The 18125-nt window shown below is 49.5% G+C and overlaps 1 protein-coding gene across 2 annotated transcripts in view; it reads right to left on the reverse strand.

Annotated features, from left to right (window-relative positions):
* Il6r (interleukin 6 receptor) overlaps positions 1 to 18125 on the reverse strand; it is a 49378-nt gene that overhangs the window by 23613 nt on the left and 7640 nt on the right. Inside the window, exon 1 of one of the 2 annotated variants that reach the window (XM_038310935.2) lies at positions 3018 to 3147. The exons of the other annotated variant lie outside the window; for it this stretch is intronic. Coding sequence (XP_038166863.1) covers positions 3018 to 3027 — 10 coding nt within the window. The 5' untranslated portion in view covers positions 3028 to 3147. Of the gene's footprint in view, positions 1 to 3017; positions 3148 to 18125 lie in introns of those variants that run through there. 2 annotated transcript variants of the gene reach the window in all.

Below are 18125 nucleotides of genomic sequence, written 5' to 3' on the forward strand. Positions count from 1 at the left end.
GGACTTAAGCCCGTATTTGTATCAGCTTCCCACTCTGTCACCCATCACACAGGTCACACAACCAAATGCAAATCTGTCTTTACCTCAAGACTTTACCACAGAGCCAGCAAGATGGTACAGAAGCTACAAACGCTTGTCATGCAAGCCCGAGGACCAGAGATGGACAAAGAGAACCAACTCCCAAAGTCGTCCTCTGAGCACATCTATGCTATGGTTGGCACACACCCCATACGCACAATAATATTGTTATTCATGTTTTATTATTAAATAAACATTAAAAATAAGTTGATCGGTGGTGGTATATGCCTTTAATCTCTGCACTCAAGAGGTAGAGGTAGGCAGATCTCTGAGTTCAAGGTCAGCGGCCAGCCTGGTCTACAGAGTGAGTTCCAGGACAGCCAGGACTACACAGAGAAACCCTGTCTCAAAATAAAATAACAAAACACACACAATAAAGAAAAGAAAACTACTCCCTAACTTAAAAAAGAAAAGAAAGAGAAAAGACTCCAGGTACCACAAAAACAAGCACTCTATTTTATGTGAGTTGTCTAGAATAGCGCCCGGCACGCGGCGGTCGCCCTCTTGCAAACTGACAAAACGCACAAATGAATTCACCTAGGGAAGAATACCAAGCAGGAATCCGGCATGCACAAACACAAAAGAAGTCTCAGTGTCTCAGGGTGCACATGGGCCCAGTCTATAGGTGGACACCAACATAGAGAATTCGTATTGGCAAGGAGAAAAGAGCCAAGGCTTTGGACAGGCTTTGGACTCTCTTGGCTCCAACCAGGAATCTAAACACCCACTTATCTTATAAACATCGGGGCACAGTTGTTTTTTTCTAGGAACCAAGTTGGGAAGTAAAAACTAACAACATATCTTTAATTCCCTGAAAAAAAAAATCATGGGCTACACACAAGGAAAAAAGAGATTAAAGATTCAAGAAACACTGAGTCACCGTGTTTCTTCAAAGATTCAAGAAACACGGCAGGCACCGTGACTCACCGTAAACCCCACAGTTGGGAGCCTGAGGCAGGGAGATCACCAACGGCTAGCCTGGGGAGTCTCAGCCCACTTATTTCTTAGTTCAGATTAAGAACTCAGAGAATCTAACACAAAAATGAGACCAAGGGTCTGGTATAAATTAACCGCACTGGCTGAGGAGACAGAGTCTAGGAAACATGGCCTTTTCAGGTTAGGCATATGTGACTCTTCAAACCAAATGTCTAACGTCATATCACCAAGCAGCAGCGGCACTTCTGGCCAAGTGGTAAACGCCAAACAAAGATGGTCCTGTAGCTCCCGCGCCGCTACAGGACTGCCAGGAACTAAGCGGGAGACTGAAAACCACACACAGACAGACAGAGACACGGGGGGGTGGGGGGGGTGGGGGGTGAGACAGGGACACGGTTTATCCTTGACACAAGAACACTCAGGGGCAACGTGTATAGGGATCCTTAGCCACGCACAGCTCTTGGGATCCTTCAGCTGCTGGCCCACCAGCCTGCCATCAGGGTCTCAAGTCAAGGGGCCAGGGATCTATAGCTCCCAACAGCCAAGGGTTCAAAAAAGCCACCCACTGCCAGAGTCCCTGACCTCATGTCCCTCCATGTGTTCCAGACACTGAGGATAAACACAAGAGTCTCTCTTTGACCTCCAAAGGTTTCTTCCTTGGAAAGAGGTTTTCTCTGGTGCTTGGCCTGTTCTTTCTCACACAAGTAGACTACAGCTGTCAAGCCAGGGCAACCTGACTGTCCCCAGCAGCCAGCAGCCATGTTCAAGTACCCTGCATCAGAGAATCAGGGCTTCTGCCTGGCTACACGGATGTCGTTCATGCCTCCTTCCAACGTTACCACCTGGAGGATGGCAGGACACTTTGCTTTTCTCTCTTTACCTCTTGAGTCTTAGACTTTGGCTGGAGAGATGGCTCAGCGGTTAAGAGTACTGGCTGCTCTTCTGAGGACCCAAGTTCTCCTAGCACCCACTTAGGGCAGCTCACAACTGCCTATAACTTGAGCCGGCTTCAAATGAACCCCCCCCCCACACACGCACACACGTGCACATGACATACACTTTAGACATGTATGCATGAAGAAAAATAAAATAAATAATTTTAAAGAAATAAGAGGACACCGTTAATCTTCCTCCTCTATCCTCCTCCATCCACCTCCTTCCTTCTCCTCTACCTTCTTCGATTTTTTTAAGACAGTGTTTCTCTTTGTGTCCCTGGCTGTCCTGGAACTCAGAGATCCACCTGCCTTCTGCCTCCAGAGTGCTGGGATCAAAGGCGTGGACCATACCACCCAGGTTAACCTTAAATAGAGGCAAAGAGGACCTCTGTGAGCTCTAGAACAGCCAGAGTTTCAAAGTCGCAGACCTTGTCTCAATAAGCTAAAATTAAATTAAATTTTTTAAAAATAGCAGCTTGTCACCTTGTAGCCAGTTGAGTCTGAGGAGGTTCCCTAGACCTCTCTGGCCCATAGTGTGTAAGGAAGCCTTCCCTGTGTCAACCAGCATTCAAGGTTCCAACACCAGGTTGGGAGGCGGGCATGCCTGGGCACCAGAGGGCCTCCACCTGTGGGAAATGCAGCTTCTGCGGCAGGGTTCACACAGTGCCCACAGCGATACCTGAGTGGTGACACCCAGAACCGCAGGAGCCCAAGCCCCCTGACAGTGTGAGGGAAGGCTCCCCAGAGTCTCCAAAGGCCTAGCAAACATTCATGCGAACTCTTCAATGACATACTCTTAGCATTTCATATTTACACAGGGTACACATGCAAATTAATATGTGCAGTATTCATGAGAGTTATAAAGCATAAACCACCCAGAACTGCCCTTGAAGCTAGTGTAATGGTCTGTCCTGCCCCTTTAAGAGACAAGCCCCCACTCCCACCCCCTCCCCACTGGCCTCTTCTTTTGTGACCTGACTTGGTCTCTGAGCTTCCTAAATGGTTTCTATGTGTTCTATGCTGTGCTTTTTTTCAGTCATGTTTCCATGGCATGTGGGTGTAATTTACCTGCTCTCATCTCAGCGTGGAAGTCCACTCTCTGAGCTTTCAAGTTGTTTCCAGAGCTGTGGTGTTTCTTTTTTGTTTTGTTTTGTTTTGATTTTTCGAGACAGAGTTTCTCTGTGGCTTTGGTGCTTGTCCTGGCACTCGTTCTGTAGACCAGGCTGGCCTCGAACCCACAGAGACCTGTCTCTGCCTCCCTACTGCTAGGATTAAAGGCTCGTGCCACCACACCACCGCCCAGCAGGCTGTGGCGTTTGAATGAGAATGGCCCCATAGGCTCCTGTGTTTGAGTGCTTGATCTCCGGTTAGTGTAACTGTTTGGAAAGGATCAGAAGGTGTGGCCTTGTTAGGAGGAGTTGTGTTACTGAGGGTGGACTTTGAGGTTTCAAAAGCCCACACGGGCCAGGCTCCTCCCTGCTGCCTGCCAATCAGGCTGTGAGCTCTCAGCTACTGCTCCAGCACCATGCTGGTTGTCACCGCACTTCTCACCATGATGGTCATGGACTCACCCTCTGAAACTGTAAGCAAGCCCCAGTTAAATGCTTTTCTCCTCTAAGTCGCCTTAGTCACAGAGCCTTCTCGCAGCAACAGAACAGTGACTATGCAAGCATTCTGTCATAGACAGAGTATGGCTGTTACTGCTCTTACAAGTAACCCTCTGAGCTTCCCAAACAAAATCGCTGGGCTTTGTTTTGTCTTGTGTTTGAGACAGGGTCTCCTGCAGCCCAGGCTGGCCTCAAGCAGCTGGGGATGACCTTGATACACGGCTCCACCTTCTGAGGGCTAGGATTACAGGCAAGTACTTCCACGCCTGGCCTGAATGAGGTGAAGTTTAGCTGGCCCAATGACTCACCAAATGACCAATCAATATTCTCAGCCTTCCATTTTCCATTGGATAAAGCTGCTATAAGGATAAAACTTAGCACAGGCATTGAGTTCATGCATTTATTTTCCACATGCAGGAGCTCAGATAGAAACGCTGACAAGAGAGAGCTCCCTGCTGGCCGAGGGCTCCGCTGCAGTGCCGGCAACGGCCCTCGGCCAGCAGAAGAGAAAACAGAATTCCCAGGGCAGCATGGCAGTGCCGGGGCTGAACAGATGCAAAGTAGTGCTCACGAAAGCCCGACAGCCATGGACAGCTCATGCTTTCTTTGGCATCTGCACACGCCACTGTCCCGAACTGTCACAAGATGTCTTGGTCAACCACAGGCCACAGAGAGTAAGGGCTCCTTAAGATAATTAGAGTGTTTCGTGGCCAGGGATGTAGCCATCATGAGGTCACACCACACACGATACGTACATGTTTGCAGTGCTGTTGGCGTGCCCCAACTGCTGAGTCAGATAAAGGTGGCTCGGGGATCGGGTCTGGCTGAGGGAAGGCTTATGGTGTGTTTACCTCCCATCTCCCTTTCAAGTTTTAGCCAGGCATAGTGCTCTATTGCTATAGAGACTCTTATAAAAGAGAGCATCTAACTGGGGGCTTGCTTACAGTTTCAGAGTTAATCCATTACCATCATACCAGCAGGTCCTGGAGCAGCAGCAGAGAGCTTCCTATACTGACCTGGAGGGGAGGTGGGGGGGCCACACCTGGTGTGGACTTTTGAAGCCTCAAAACCTACCCCTGATGACACAATTTCTCCAACAAAGCCACACCTCCTCCAAGGCCACACCTTAGGAATATGTGTGACTTAACCCTTCCCCAGCAGTGCCACTAACTGAAGACTGAGTGTGCAAACACACCAGCCAATGGGGGTCATTCCCATTCAAGCTCCACAGCATCTGTAATCCAAGCACTTTTGAGGTGGGGGCAGGGGGACCAGGGATTCTAGACCTGCTCTCCTATGGATCCAGCCGTAGGCCATCCTGGGTTATGAGAGACTGACTCAGTAAGACAGACACAGCAGGTCAGCAAAAGGGCTCAGTGGACAGAAACGCTTGCACAAAGTCCTGACAACCCGAGCTTCATCCCTGGATCCAAGTTGGCAGGACAGAACTGACCTCTCAAGATTTGTCCTCTAGTGTCTACGTGTGTGTATCTAACACACACATAAAACACACACACAATTTAAGAAAATAGAGCTGGGGAAATGGCTGCATCTGTATGTTTACCAGACACCCAGCACCCATGTGACAGCTGGGCATAGCAGGAGGTGTCTGTAACCCAGTGCTAAGGAGGCAGAAGCATGAGAACCCTAGTTAGTCAACCTCGCTGAATTGGCAAGCTCCAGATTCAGTGAAACACCCTGTCTAAAAAAAAAAAAAAAAAAAAAAAAGACGGCAAGAGCCAATAAGCAGCCTCAGCTGGGGAAGGCCCTTGCTAACGAGCCTGAGAACCTGGTTTGACCCCTGGAATCCACGTGGTGGAAGGAGAGCCAACTCCTGAAAGCTGTTCTCTCACCTCCATGTTCACGCCACGGGATATGTGCACCCCACACTAAATAAAAACAGACATGATTTTGTCATTTTTGTTTTAATTCTGAGACACGGTTTCTCTGTGTAGCTTTGGCTGTCCTGGAACTTACTCTGTAGATGAGGCTGGCCTTGAACTCAGAGATCTGCCAGCCTCTGCCTCCCAAGCTCTGGGATAAAAGGTGTACACAATCACCGCCTGGCTTTAGATGTAGTTTATTTTTTTAATGAAAAATAAATTAATAAGGTGAAAAGTAACTAAAGAAAACACCCTATGCCACCCTCTGGCCTCCACATGCATATGCACACATACTGTTTTAAATAAGATAAAATTTTACTATAAAACAGTATGCCGTGTTATGCTTGCAGGAGACACATCTGCTTACCGCATCTCTTGATAATATCAAGAGACTACGTCAAGTGATTGGCACATAATTTCTAGGATTGTGCAACTCTATCTGCTCATCAACAAAACCATCAGCCATTTCAGAACATGTCCCCATTATCAAGTGCTTATAACCACACAGACAGGTTCATAACTACATATACATGGCATATGTAGGTCACGGCTCCAAGACTGTAAGGTCCAGCAAACACAATGGGTGCCTGTCGGATGCCTGTCTGCAATAGGACTCTCACAGCCAGGGTCTCCCCACCGCACTCCCAGGAGGACCAGTGGTGGACGACAAAGTGGCCCACCTTCTTGAGGTGCAGCGGGCAGATCCTGCACTGGGGACCAGCCAGGAGCAGCAGCAGCAGCAGCAGCAGAACAAGTGTGGGGGGAGGGAGCTCTCTCCTGTTTCTGTCCTTGTCAGTTCCAAGAAAAATGTTGCTCTGGCCTCTTCCCTGTCCCCTTTCCTTCCAACAGAAACCTTTGCTGTTGGGTGAGCAGCTCGCTTACGGCACTTGCAGACAATGGCTAATATATTTAGGCAACTTGGAGACACACCAACCCCTTCCCCAGAACCTTTATTTTCTCCTCCACAAAAGCAGGGCAGATGTAAGGCGCAACATAATGGCCACTTCCTCTGCCAAGAACCCTGACTAATGGTCTCCTGCGTCTTTAAGCCCAGGCTCTGGGTTTTCCTTTTTTTTTAAAAAAAAAAAATCAGAAACAATTAGTTATAAAACACCCATCTGTAAGTGGTGCCAGCCAACCCTGCTTCAAAACATCTTTCTTCTAGGACCATGAAAAAGGCTGTGTGGACTGTGATCTCAGAAGCATGTCATACCTGGCGATCAGAAGACGCTCTTACTGAGGAGGCCGGGACAAAAGAGCCTAGTGCCAGTCTAAGGGTTGCCTGACCGCCCCACCCCACCACTGCTCAGCCAGTGCCAGGTCATGGGCAGTGTTGCAGCATCCTCAGTGGCGGCTTTATGAAGGGGAGGAAGTGATGGTCTTGGAAGCATCCTCCCTGGATCTCTGTCTGCCTAGCCAGAGGACGGACTACCAGTGAGTTCTTCCCCTTCCCTTTACCTTCCAGTCAGCTTTGCTTAGGTTCTGTCACTAAACTTCCCAAACTGGCCTTGAATCCCTGGCTAAAGAGATCCATCTGCTTCAGTAGGAACTGGGACAATGGGCATAAATGACTTTCCGGGTTTAAAGTTCTACCAGTGTCTGCCTTATTCTTTCATATTCTTTTTCTTTAAACAAAGACACATCACTGGGTGGTGGTGGCGCATACCTTTAATCCCAGACCTCGAGAAGAAGAGGCAGGCGGATCTCTGTGAGTTCGAGGTCAGCCTGGTCTACAAGAGCTAGAATTAGACAGGCTCCAAAGCTACAGAGAAACCCTGTCTTGAAAAACCAAAAAAAGAAGAAAAAAGAGGAAAGAAAAGAACCAAAGGCACATTAAACTAATCTGGGTTATTAGGTTTAGAGGGGTGCGGCCCACGTGGAGTGCCGGTGACAGAGTGGACTCAAACACTTTCAGACTGGCGTGTCCACCCCATCTTTGTATGTAGTAGCTCTTTTCAGACTGCACCCCAAGCCCACACTTCCCAGCAGGTTTGACTCCCCAGGGGAAACAGCCTCCATTTTCCCCATCTGAGCATCTCATCCTAGGAAGGTGGCCAGGCCTCTGCCTCAGTAGGCCTCAGTGGAGGAGGCAGAGCAGGTAATCAGGTGGGTAGGTACCCGGGGAACACCCTTCCTGTGAGATTGCCCCAGTGACCATAGGCTCCCTCCCAAACCCGGAAGGCAGTGCAGGGTGTGGTCGCTGCTACACAGACTGAAATTCAGCAGAGAGCACACAACATCTGCCCTTAAGCAATTGCTCAGCCTCAGAGAGTCACGCAGCAAGCTTGTGCCTGTCTCCTCCTGAAGAATTCAAAAACTTGTGTGCGGCAGAACACGTAAGGCCACAGGTTCCCTGAGGAGAGAGAACCAGCAGCTACCGAACACCTGCTCTGAGCCGCGTGATCCCTACCTCTTCCAAACCACTATCTTGTTTAACCTCCTGATTCCTGAAAACGACCCATAATCTGGCTACCCTGAAATAAAATGTTCCTGATGCTGAGACCGGAGGAGAGAGAAGTCATTTGTTCTAAGGGGCAAAGAGAAACTTGAGAAATCACCAGGAGTTTGATAAGCAGACCCCAGAGAATCAGCTTACAGAAAGGGACAGTACATCTAAGCAGTGTGAATCCTGGTGGCGGCTGGGGTCTGAACCTTCTTATACAGCAAGGAAACAAGGGAGCCCCACAGGGAACAGGGAGTGGGGTGCGTGAGCAGCCTCCAAGAGGTTCAGCACTGGCCCTGCTGGCAAGGAGGCCCCGGCTAAGATACAAAACGTTCAAGCTCGGTGCCATCCCGCCTCGCACACCAGCTGCCACATTTTTTTTTTCCTGTTTCTTCAATAACCTTGAGAAGGAACCAGCTCCCCACACCCAACTCCTAGAGCATCGAGAGCACCACAGGCAGGAGGAAGGAGGAGCAGCGGAGGAGTGGTCGTCCTGGGTTTGCCAAGGTGTGTCACACGCAGAAAGGGAACCTTTACCCCAGGCTCTTGACAAGACATTGCAGGGAGGACAGAAAGACAGAGGTTGGGAGTAAAATCAGGAAAGAAGGCAGAATGCCCCTGCCAATCTCCCAGAGTGTGGCCTTGCCCTTCAGGGGCACTGGGTGTCTGACCTAGCCGTAAGCTTAGCTGCTGGCTGGCTGGTTGTGGTTAGGCTTCCATAGTGCCTTGCCTGGCCTTGTCCATTTTTGAAACAGGTTCTTGTTATGTGTCTTTGGTTGACTTAGAACTCATAAAGACTAAGCTGCTGTCCTCAAAATGATAGTCATCCTCCTGCCTCAGACTTCAAGGGGCTGAAGTTAAAAGCATGTAGTACCCATGAGTTACAGGGAGTGTGGGTACTCCTAGCAGGACCCACTTGCCTTTGAGCAAAATGAGTTCAGACTGTGGTCAGGAGGCCTCCGAGAGTTCCTCTCCTGAAGTCTGGTACCTCATCCCTTCCCAGAGGGCAGGAAGCAGCTCTGTTTCCCATGGGCAATGCCCAACTTGAAACATACACTTCATCTGCGGATGGTTATCAGGTGACCACTGGGTCGGGGGACGGTTGATGGTCAGGTCACCCCAGGGGCCTCAGAATGATACTTTCCCCTCCCTGGACAGCTCTAGGGCAAGGACATTTCCTCTGGAACCAGACCTGTGTGGCCTCCGTCAGCCTACTCTCTGGGACACTAGCCCCACCACCACCCAGACACCCCAGCTCTGGAAAGTGGAGTTCTTCCCCATCTCAACCTCAGTCTGGTTCCAGAAAGCCAGAGCTCTGCTGGTGCTCTTGCCCTGCTCCTCATCCCTGCTCATGTAAACTTGCAAATGTCAATAGCCAGACAGAAGTATGCATACGACATATTTCTCAATTTCTCCTGAAGCTACAGCTGCTCTTGCCAGTAAAAACAAGTTCAGCTTCCTGACCCTGTTTATGTAAGCAGTAAACCGACTGGCGGCCTGTCACGAGGACAAGAGCTTACCATGTGCCTGCTAATCCCATCCCACTGTCCCACCTCAGGGTGGCCTCCAGCCTCTTGGGTGTAGGACCCAACACTGAAACTCCTCTTGAGGCACTAAAGCATTGGATCTACAGGGCGTGGGCACACAATTGGATAATGTGAGAGAGTGAGAGACTTTGGAGCACTCTGTCCTAAATGGGACACCTTCATGAAATCCCTCCCCTCAGGGCTCAGGGAGTGTGCAGAGAGGAAGTGAGGAGAGGGGAAGAGCCGGAGGGGACAGACAACTCCAAGGAAACAGTGCAGTCTGGACCCAGCGGACTGAGGCTCTGCTGAACTCACAGAGACTGTGGCAGCAGGCACAGGGCCAGCACGGGGCCAAGCCTGATGGGTCCCAGTGCTGGGAGGGGAAAGTGGACCGGGCTCCCGCCTCTAACCAACAGCTAGCTGTAATGGGTACCCTATTGCAAAGGAAAAACTAGTCTTCTCCAGTGGAGTCTCGTTGGGACAGGTCCACGCTCAGCAATAGATAACACAGATGAACTCTTTGTCTTACGTAGTTAGCTCTGCTTGAGGTTTTTGCCTTTGTTTTGTTTGTCTTATTGGTTTCGTGCTTGCATATTTGGCTTCTGATTTTGCGTTTTTGAGATTCTGAGTGTGCATTGTTTTTGTTTTGTTTTCTTAGTTATTTGTTTTGTTTGTTTGCGCTTTCTTGGTTTGTGTTTGTTTAAGACAGGGTTCTCTGTGTAGCCCTGGCTGTCCTGGAACTCACTCTGTAGACCAGGCTGTCCTTGAACTCACAGAGATCCGTCTGCCTCTGCCTCCCCAGTGCTAGGAGTAAAGGCTACCACCACCTGGCAGGCTATTTGCTTTTTAAGGAGGGAGGAGAAAAAAGGGAGTTGGGTGGGTAGGAGGATCTGAAAGTGGCTGGGAAAGTGGAAAAGCATGATCAGATATATTATATGAAAACATTTTTTTCAATCAAAACAAAAAGAAAGGAAAAGGATCAGAGCAACAGAAAAAGATAAAAGGGAGGTAGGTGTGGAGGAGCTGGCAGGTGACGGGGGTGCCAGGAGGCCCTGGGCAACTCACGTTCAAGCAGAAGCAAATTCAAGCTTAGGTCTCAGGGGTTGGGCAGCCTCCCCCCCCCCCAGTGTTCCCAGTCTGTCCTTGTATTTTCCACACTAGGGCTAGAACCTATCACCATCTTCTGGGGTGATGACATTTAAGCCATCTTTATGGAATGCTCGCTGCATACTGGGTGTTTCTCCGAGCTCTCAGAAGGCCTGTAGGGCAAAGAGGTGCCATCCATACCATCCCCATCCCTGGTCACACTGTTGAGGCAGCGAGGATCAGAGAAGGTAAGGAACCAAGCAAGGAATAATACAGCCTATAAACCCAACACTCAGGAGTCCCAGGTAGGAGAATTACGAGTTTAAGTCCAGCCTGAGAAACATAGTGAAGACCTGTCTCAAAAAATGAAATAGGAAAGGAAAATAGGAAAAAAGGAAATAGGAATTGGCCCCAAATCCTACAGCTAGTGAGCGGGGCATGCACACTAGGCATGGGGGGGTGGGTGTTAGTCATCCTCCCATTGTACCTCAGGGGCTTCTCTCTGACCCCGACAGACACACACACACACACCTCCCCTCCCCTGTCATACCTCTCCTCACACCTTCCCAGCTTCGGTGTCTGTGCAGGCCTGAGTTCTAATGAAGGGGGGAGGGCACCTTTTCTTCAGTGTGCGCCATACCGAGTGGACCCTGGGAGTGGGGCTCAGGCTCTCCCTCCCTGCCCTGCACTAACAGTGACTGTGCGATGCCTCCCCCTCTACCTCTGGATCTCCTGCTCGACCTAGTTGCCACACACCTGCGCCTCTTGATTTCTCCAAGACATACATGCCAAGAGAGGCTTTTATGGCCCACAGATCACAGCCAGGCAATATTTCCAGGCTCTGTGTCATAGTTCATACCCCAGATCTGAGTCAGCTCCCAAATGCTTCTCAAATGAATGGCTCCTGGCAGGACATCAGCCCTGCAGCCCACTAATGGGCTGTACTCCTTGTACCTGCTTGTATTTGCCTTGTATTTGGCAGAGCCAGTATTTACCTTGGCTAGGCCTTCCTCCCATCTACCCAGTGGACCATACCCCCATGGGAGGGAGGCCTGTGAGAGAAACTCCTCTGGTCCCACCGAAAAGTAACTCTGGGTGGGTTCTGACTCAGAGACTCACAGTGTGACCAGCTCCAAAACAGAAAAACACTGGGTCCTCCCCGGCTTCACCAAAGAAAATCACAAGGCCCCAGGCCAGGAAGGTCTGGGCAGGCCAACTCTCCAAGATTATAAACTAATTAGAGGAAAGATATCTGAGGAGAGCAGTGCCACCACATCCCCACCTGAGGTGTATTAAGGAATGAAGAATTTAGAAGCCAGAGGAGGCCCTGGCACTACTTCCCCCTCACAGGGCCTCTGGGGACTTTGTCTAGAAAGCCGCTGTAGGGAGGAGCTGCATCAGGAAGCAGATGCTGGGACAGTCATCACTCAAAACCTAAGGAGGCCTGCTGCTCGCTCCACAGAGAGTCAGACCCAGAAGTCACAGTGTGGTTAAAACTAAGCCCTGGGCTCGCAGCTCTTGGTCCACGTCCACCCCACAGCTACCAGCCTTCCCAGGCTCCCGGCTCTCAGTCCACAGCCTTCCCAGGCTCCCAGGTCTCAGCAGGTGTCCACCCCACAGCTCCCAGCTTTCACAGGTTCCCGGGCCTCAGTCCCTGTCAGCCACACAGCTGTCAGCCTTCCCAGCAGTACAACATTAAAGGGCTCTTCCCAATCTGACAATCTGGTCTTAGGGCCTGACCAGGACCCTGACCCATAGTCAGGGTTTTCATATTTCTGGAAGGTGGGAAGAAAGTGGTCAAGAGGAACCTATGTATCTCCCTAAAGCCATCCCAAGGTAAATCCACCAACCCCACCCTCCCCCAGCCCCCACATCCACCCCTTTTGGAAAGAGGAAGCCAGCTCTAGAGCGAAGGGGGCAGAAAGAGATAGGAGTGCCCTCAAAGAGGAAGTCTCTGCTCAGGCTGCAGTTTCTGCCGAAGGGCTTCATCTCCCATCAGCTCCAGAAAGCTCCCTCAGGGTCACAGGCTCCCCTCACCTCCAGAGCCCAATGGACCCCACAGAGCAGTCCTGTAGGCTGACAATAACACTCAGTCCAGCTCAGAAAATACACAGCATGGGACTGTCAGAAAACAAAACCCTTGTAACATCCAGGATGGAGTTACACAATGGCTGTGAATTTCTGTCCAGTGTGTGGCCCTGAAAAACCCTGGGCCCAAGGTTAGGAAGAATAATAGCCAAGCAACCTTAGAAGGTGGTAATGGAGGGCTGGAGAGATGGCTCAGAGGTTAAGAGCACTGGCTGCTCTTCCAGAGGTCCTGAGTTCAATTCCCAGTAACCATATGGTGGCTCACAACCATTGTTTAGGACTTGATGCCCTCTTTTGGCCTGCAGGGATATATACAAAGCACTCATATACATAAAATAAAAATAAAATTTGAAAAAAAAAGAAGGTGGTGGTGGCTAAGGTAGACACTGACCACCACATACTGTGCTGGGGACACTCGGGTCCTCATGAGGCCTTCTAATGGGCTGAAGGAACATAGGCAAAGTCACAGATGAAATGTCCTCACCATGTTGTGGGATATTTTACCATGCTGTGTGAAGATGTGTTGCTGTTTTGCCTTGCCTGCCTAAGGCACTGGTTTAATAAAGAGCTGGGCAGCCAATAGCTAGGCAGGGGAGACTAGGCAGGACGTCTGGTCAGAGATAGGAACTCTGGGATGAAAAGAGGCGGATTCACCAGTGAGACACACGGAAAGTCAGAAGTACATTATGGAGAAGAGGTAATGAGCCACGTGACAGGCTAATTTAATTTATAAATTCACTTAGTTGGGGATGAGCCTAAGCTAAGGCCGAGCTTTTACAATTAATAAGAAGTCTCCCTGTCGTTATTTGAGAGTTAGAGGTCCCAAAAGAAAGCCCAACAACAGCACTTTCCCTCAGTGGCCCTCCCTTCTACCGAGGCTCTGCAGGCCCGGCTGTGCTCCATCAACAGTCTCCAAACATGGGAGTTAGCAGTGTTTCCGAGCACGGTGGCTGGCACAGGCACTCCATAGCCTCCGCTGATCTGAAGGTGGATCCTCCTGCCCAGCTCCCTTGGTCTGCTGACCTGGGGCCAAGGACGGAGGGAGCCACAGCTCAGTGTCCATCTCCAGAGTCCCCTCCGATCCGACCCCAGCAAGATGGATACACACCCGGCATTTCCCTTCCCTGCTGTCATTTCATGAAAAGAAAAGAAGGAAACAAAAGGTCACCAGGTTGTAGGTCTTCAATAAAGAACAATATTGGGGGGCACAAGAAAAAGCCTTGGGTTCGGGAAGATGGCTCAATCAGTAAAGTGTCTACATAAGGACATGAGTTTGGATCCCCATAAAAAGCCAGCAAGGTGGCATGTGCCTGCAATCCTAGCATTGGGTGGGGAATACCTGAAGCTCATGGGCCCAGTCAGCCCAGCAGAACTGAGTTTTGATTCAGTGAGCCACCATCTCAAAAAAGGTGCAAAATCAGCCAGGTGTGGCAATGCAGCACTCGGGGGGGCAGAGGCAGGCAAATCTCTGAGTTTGAGGTTAGCTTGGTCTACAAAGCAGTTTCCAGGACAGCCAGGGCTATGCAGAGAAATCCTATCTCAAAAAAACCATAATAATAATAATAATAATAATAATAATAATAATAATTAATAATAATAATAATTGCAAAATCACCAAGGAAAGACACATACCAGTCCATCTTTTACATGAACAACTGCACACATTTCTGTATACATATGTGCACATGCCTACAGTAACATATACCACACAAAACAAACACACAAACACACACACACACACACACACACACTTAAACAACAACAAAGGAACAGTAGATAGCATTTATAACAGCAGCACTTAGGAGGCCAAAGCAGCATGGATTACAGTGTGAGATCCGGTCCTTAAAAAAAGGCACAAAAGGGCTCCTCCCCTGGCCCTGAGGTGCTTCTGCAGCTGCCTTTGGTTCGGCATGGTTCTGTGAGTACATCTGTGAGGGTCCAAGGACAGTTGGATTTCTGCTCTTTCAGGGACCTAACTCACCGCCACCACACAGCTGCATACAGGTTCCCAAGTTCCCACCACACCCTATGTTCCTCACTCTATGTGCCGCGAGTTTTTTTATGTGCACACACCCACTCCCTGTCACCAGAAAGGAAGCCTTGGGACAGTGGGACACCTGCTGTTGGTGGAATCGAGGTGTCTGGCTCTGCGGCCCCAACTCAGCCTCTTTATGGTAAGTCCCAGCGGGGCTCCAAAAGCAAGAACATCGCGTTACAGAACAGTAACGCTCCTTGAGCTGGAAGGTTTACCCTAATAAAAAGGTGGACTGTGACGACAGGCTTTCCTAAAGCCAGCAAAGGTACAAGGACAGCCTGGTCGGTCTACAAAGTAAGTTCTTTCGTCTATTTAGACGTCTGTTTGTCTGGGACAGGATTTCATGGTTGGCCTTGCTGTGCAGCTAAAGATGACCTTAAACTCCTGATCCTCTGTCCCCATCTCCTGAGCGCTGAGATTATAGTCACGTGCTCCTGCACTTGGCTCTACAGCGTGTGACCAGCTACGGCTACAGAATGAAACCCTGTGGGTGTGGGTGGAGAGGACACACAGGACGTTTTAAAAGGAAGGTAAGTAGGCAAGTTGATCGCAAAGTTCACATGGAAAAGTAAACAAAGTTCAGATGGCCAGGAAATTTGAAAAAGAAAAAAGTGAGAGTGGGAGTAATCCTGCCCAATCTACAGAGGCACAACAATGAAGAGTGCGGCCATGTCACGTGACTGGAGACCTAAACTATAAACACAGAACTCAACGCGGAGGCTGTAGCTCAAGGGCAGATCACTTGTCCAGCATACTCAAAATGCTCAATCTCCGGGTTCAATGCCAGCACGGGGGTGGGGTGTTACTGTGTGCTACTGAAAGGCTCACTCAAAAGTGGTTAAGGGGATACATCAAGTTCCAGGCCAGCCTGTGCTACATGACAGCTTGTCTTAACCGAGAGAAAGGAAGAGAGGGAGGCAGGGAGAGAGGGATCAAAAGAGAAGATATGTATCTCTGTAGAGAGAGCACTTGCCTAGCGTTTGTAAAGCTTAATCCCCAGTACTGCAATTAACTAATTCAAACCAGTGGAGGAAAAGCGGCATATTCAATAAACAATAAAGGGATATCAGTGACAACTGGAAAAACGGCAAACCTTACACGTCATTCTTTGACTAATTCAAAATGAATCAAACATTATTATTTTTAATGCGTTTTCTTTCTTTCTTTCTTTCCTTCTTTCTTTCTTTTTTTCTTTCTTTCTTTCTTTTTTGTTTTTTTGTTTGTTTGTTTTCGAGACAGGGTTTCTCTGTAGCTTTGGAGCCTGTCCTGGAACTAGCTCTTGTAGACCAGGCTGGCCTTGGACTCACAGAGATATGCAGAGATCTGCCTGCCTCTGCCTCCGAGTGCTGGGATTAAAGGTGTGCACCACCACCGCCTGGCTTAAATGCATTTTCTTATTATGTGTATGAGGGCGCCTGACATTGGTGTGTAACTGCCACCGTACATGTATGGAGGTCAGAGGACAACTCTGCGAAGTTGGTTCTCTTTGTCCACTTCTATGTGGGCTCGGAGGATCAAACTCAAGTCACCAGGCTTGTGTCTCTGGTACCTTTACCCACTGAGTCATCTCAACGGCTCTAAATTCTTTTAAGATTTTTTAGAAAATTGTGTATTTGTGTGTCTGTGTCTGAGTGTGTGTGTGTGTGTGTGTGTGTGTATGTGTGTGTGCATGCTCACGAGTACAGGTGCCCAGAGACTCCAGAGAGGACACTGGTCAGATCCCCTGAATTAGCATTACAGGCAGATGTGAGCCACCAGTCATGGGTACTGGCAACCTGGGTCCTCTGCAAGAGCAGTACATTCTTGTAACCACTAAGCCATCTCTCCAGTCCCTTTAAAATAAGTGTGTGTGTGTGTGTGTGTGTGTGTGTGTGTGTGTGTTAGGTTTTTGGAGACAGGGCCTCACACTTTAACTTGACTGGCCTTGAACTCCCAGCAATCCTGTTTCCCAAATCCTAGGAGTATAGATGTGATTTATGTGTGGTGGGGGGGTTCGAGACAGGGTTTCTTTGTAGCTTTGGAGCCTGTCCTGGAACTAGCTCTTATAGACCAGGCTGGCCTCGAACTCACAGAGACCCGCCTGCCTCTGCCTTCTGAGTGCTGGGATTAAAGGCGTGTGCCACCACCAAATTAATTACTAAACGCCTGTTTCAGAGAGAAATACCCATCCAGCCTCACTTGGAGAAGCTGTGTGCAAATTAACCCTTCACAGACACACTGTTCTTTGCAGAGGTCATTTTTTGTTTGTTTATTTGATTTTGTTGTTTTGTTGAGACAGGGTCTCTATGTAGCCTGCTGGCTTGGAATTCACTCTGTAGACCAGGCTGGTCTCAAAATCACAGAGATCCTCCTGCCTCTGCCTCCTGAGTGCTGGGGTGTGTGCCACCACACCTGGCTGGGGTCACTTTAATAGCATGCTCGCAGGTGTGCAGACATAGGCTTGTATTTTACTGGAGTATAAACTGGCACAACTACCCCTCTCTCAAATTACAAAACTCATGGCATTTGACCCTGGAGGACTTTATCCTGTGGATGTGCTTCTGAAGTATGAAGGGTGCCAAAGTCATTCCCCACAACACTGTCCGCAGCAGCGAGGTGGGGTGTGCTGTAGTGTCCACCAAAGGATAGTGAGTGTGGGGACATAGCTCAGTTGGCAGAGTGTTTGCAAGGCCCCAGCTTCCATCTGCAGAGGGCACGGGCAAATAAGGTGGGTATAGTCATAGAATGAAATGGCCAAGGAGAATAAACAAATAAGGCTGTTTAGGTGGTGCACATCTGTAACCCCAGATTTAGGAAGCACAGGAGGATCATCGCAAGTTCAAGGCCATCCTGGTTTCCACAGCAAGGACACACGGCTCTTCCTGCTCAGAGTGGAAACCACAACTTCTGTCACTTTGAATGGCTGCTGTGAGGACAGCAACCAATATCTGAGGTGAAGCCCCCTGCCTTCGCAACACACCTAATCCCACCAACGTGAGCTGCTGTAAACTGCGATGACCATTTCCTGCACTTCTGCCTCTTTCCTACTGTGTGACAAAGCCTTCACACCATGGCCTTCCACCTCCTACCAGCACAGGATTCTAAGATCAGCAGCCACTGAGCCCCCAGTTTTGTCTGTATCAGAAAGTACTGTTGTATCTTGGAAGGTATGAAGTGGTGTCCCCAGAGGCTCCTGGACGGCCGAGCCCTAAAACTCAGGTGCCTCTCTTGGATGGAAGAGAGAGATGTGGTGTGACTAGATCTTGAGGGGGTGGTGGCGGGGAGAGAGAGAGAGAGAGACTGACTACCCTGGGCTGGCTAATACCGCACCACGGCCTGGAGTATTCTTCAGCTCTTAGGAGAAGGCAGTGGAAACTTCTAGGGGCAGGAAGGGGACACTAGGTCACACTAGTCAGTATAGAATGAGGACACTGGGAAGAGAGGTGATCTTGTCCCTGTGTCTCAGGATTGTTGACAAATACATACAATAAAAGGGGGACTGGGGAATGGCTCAGTCAGTAAAGCGTGC

This window comes from Arvicola amphibius, chromosome 14 (genome assembly GCF_903992535.2).
Source record: "Arvicola amphibius chromosome 14, mArvAmp1.2, whole genome shotgun sequence".
Taxonomy (NCBI): Eukaryota; Metazoa; Chordata; class Mammalia; order Rodentia; family Cricetidae; genus Arvicola; species Arvicola amphibius.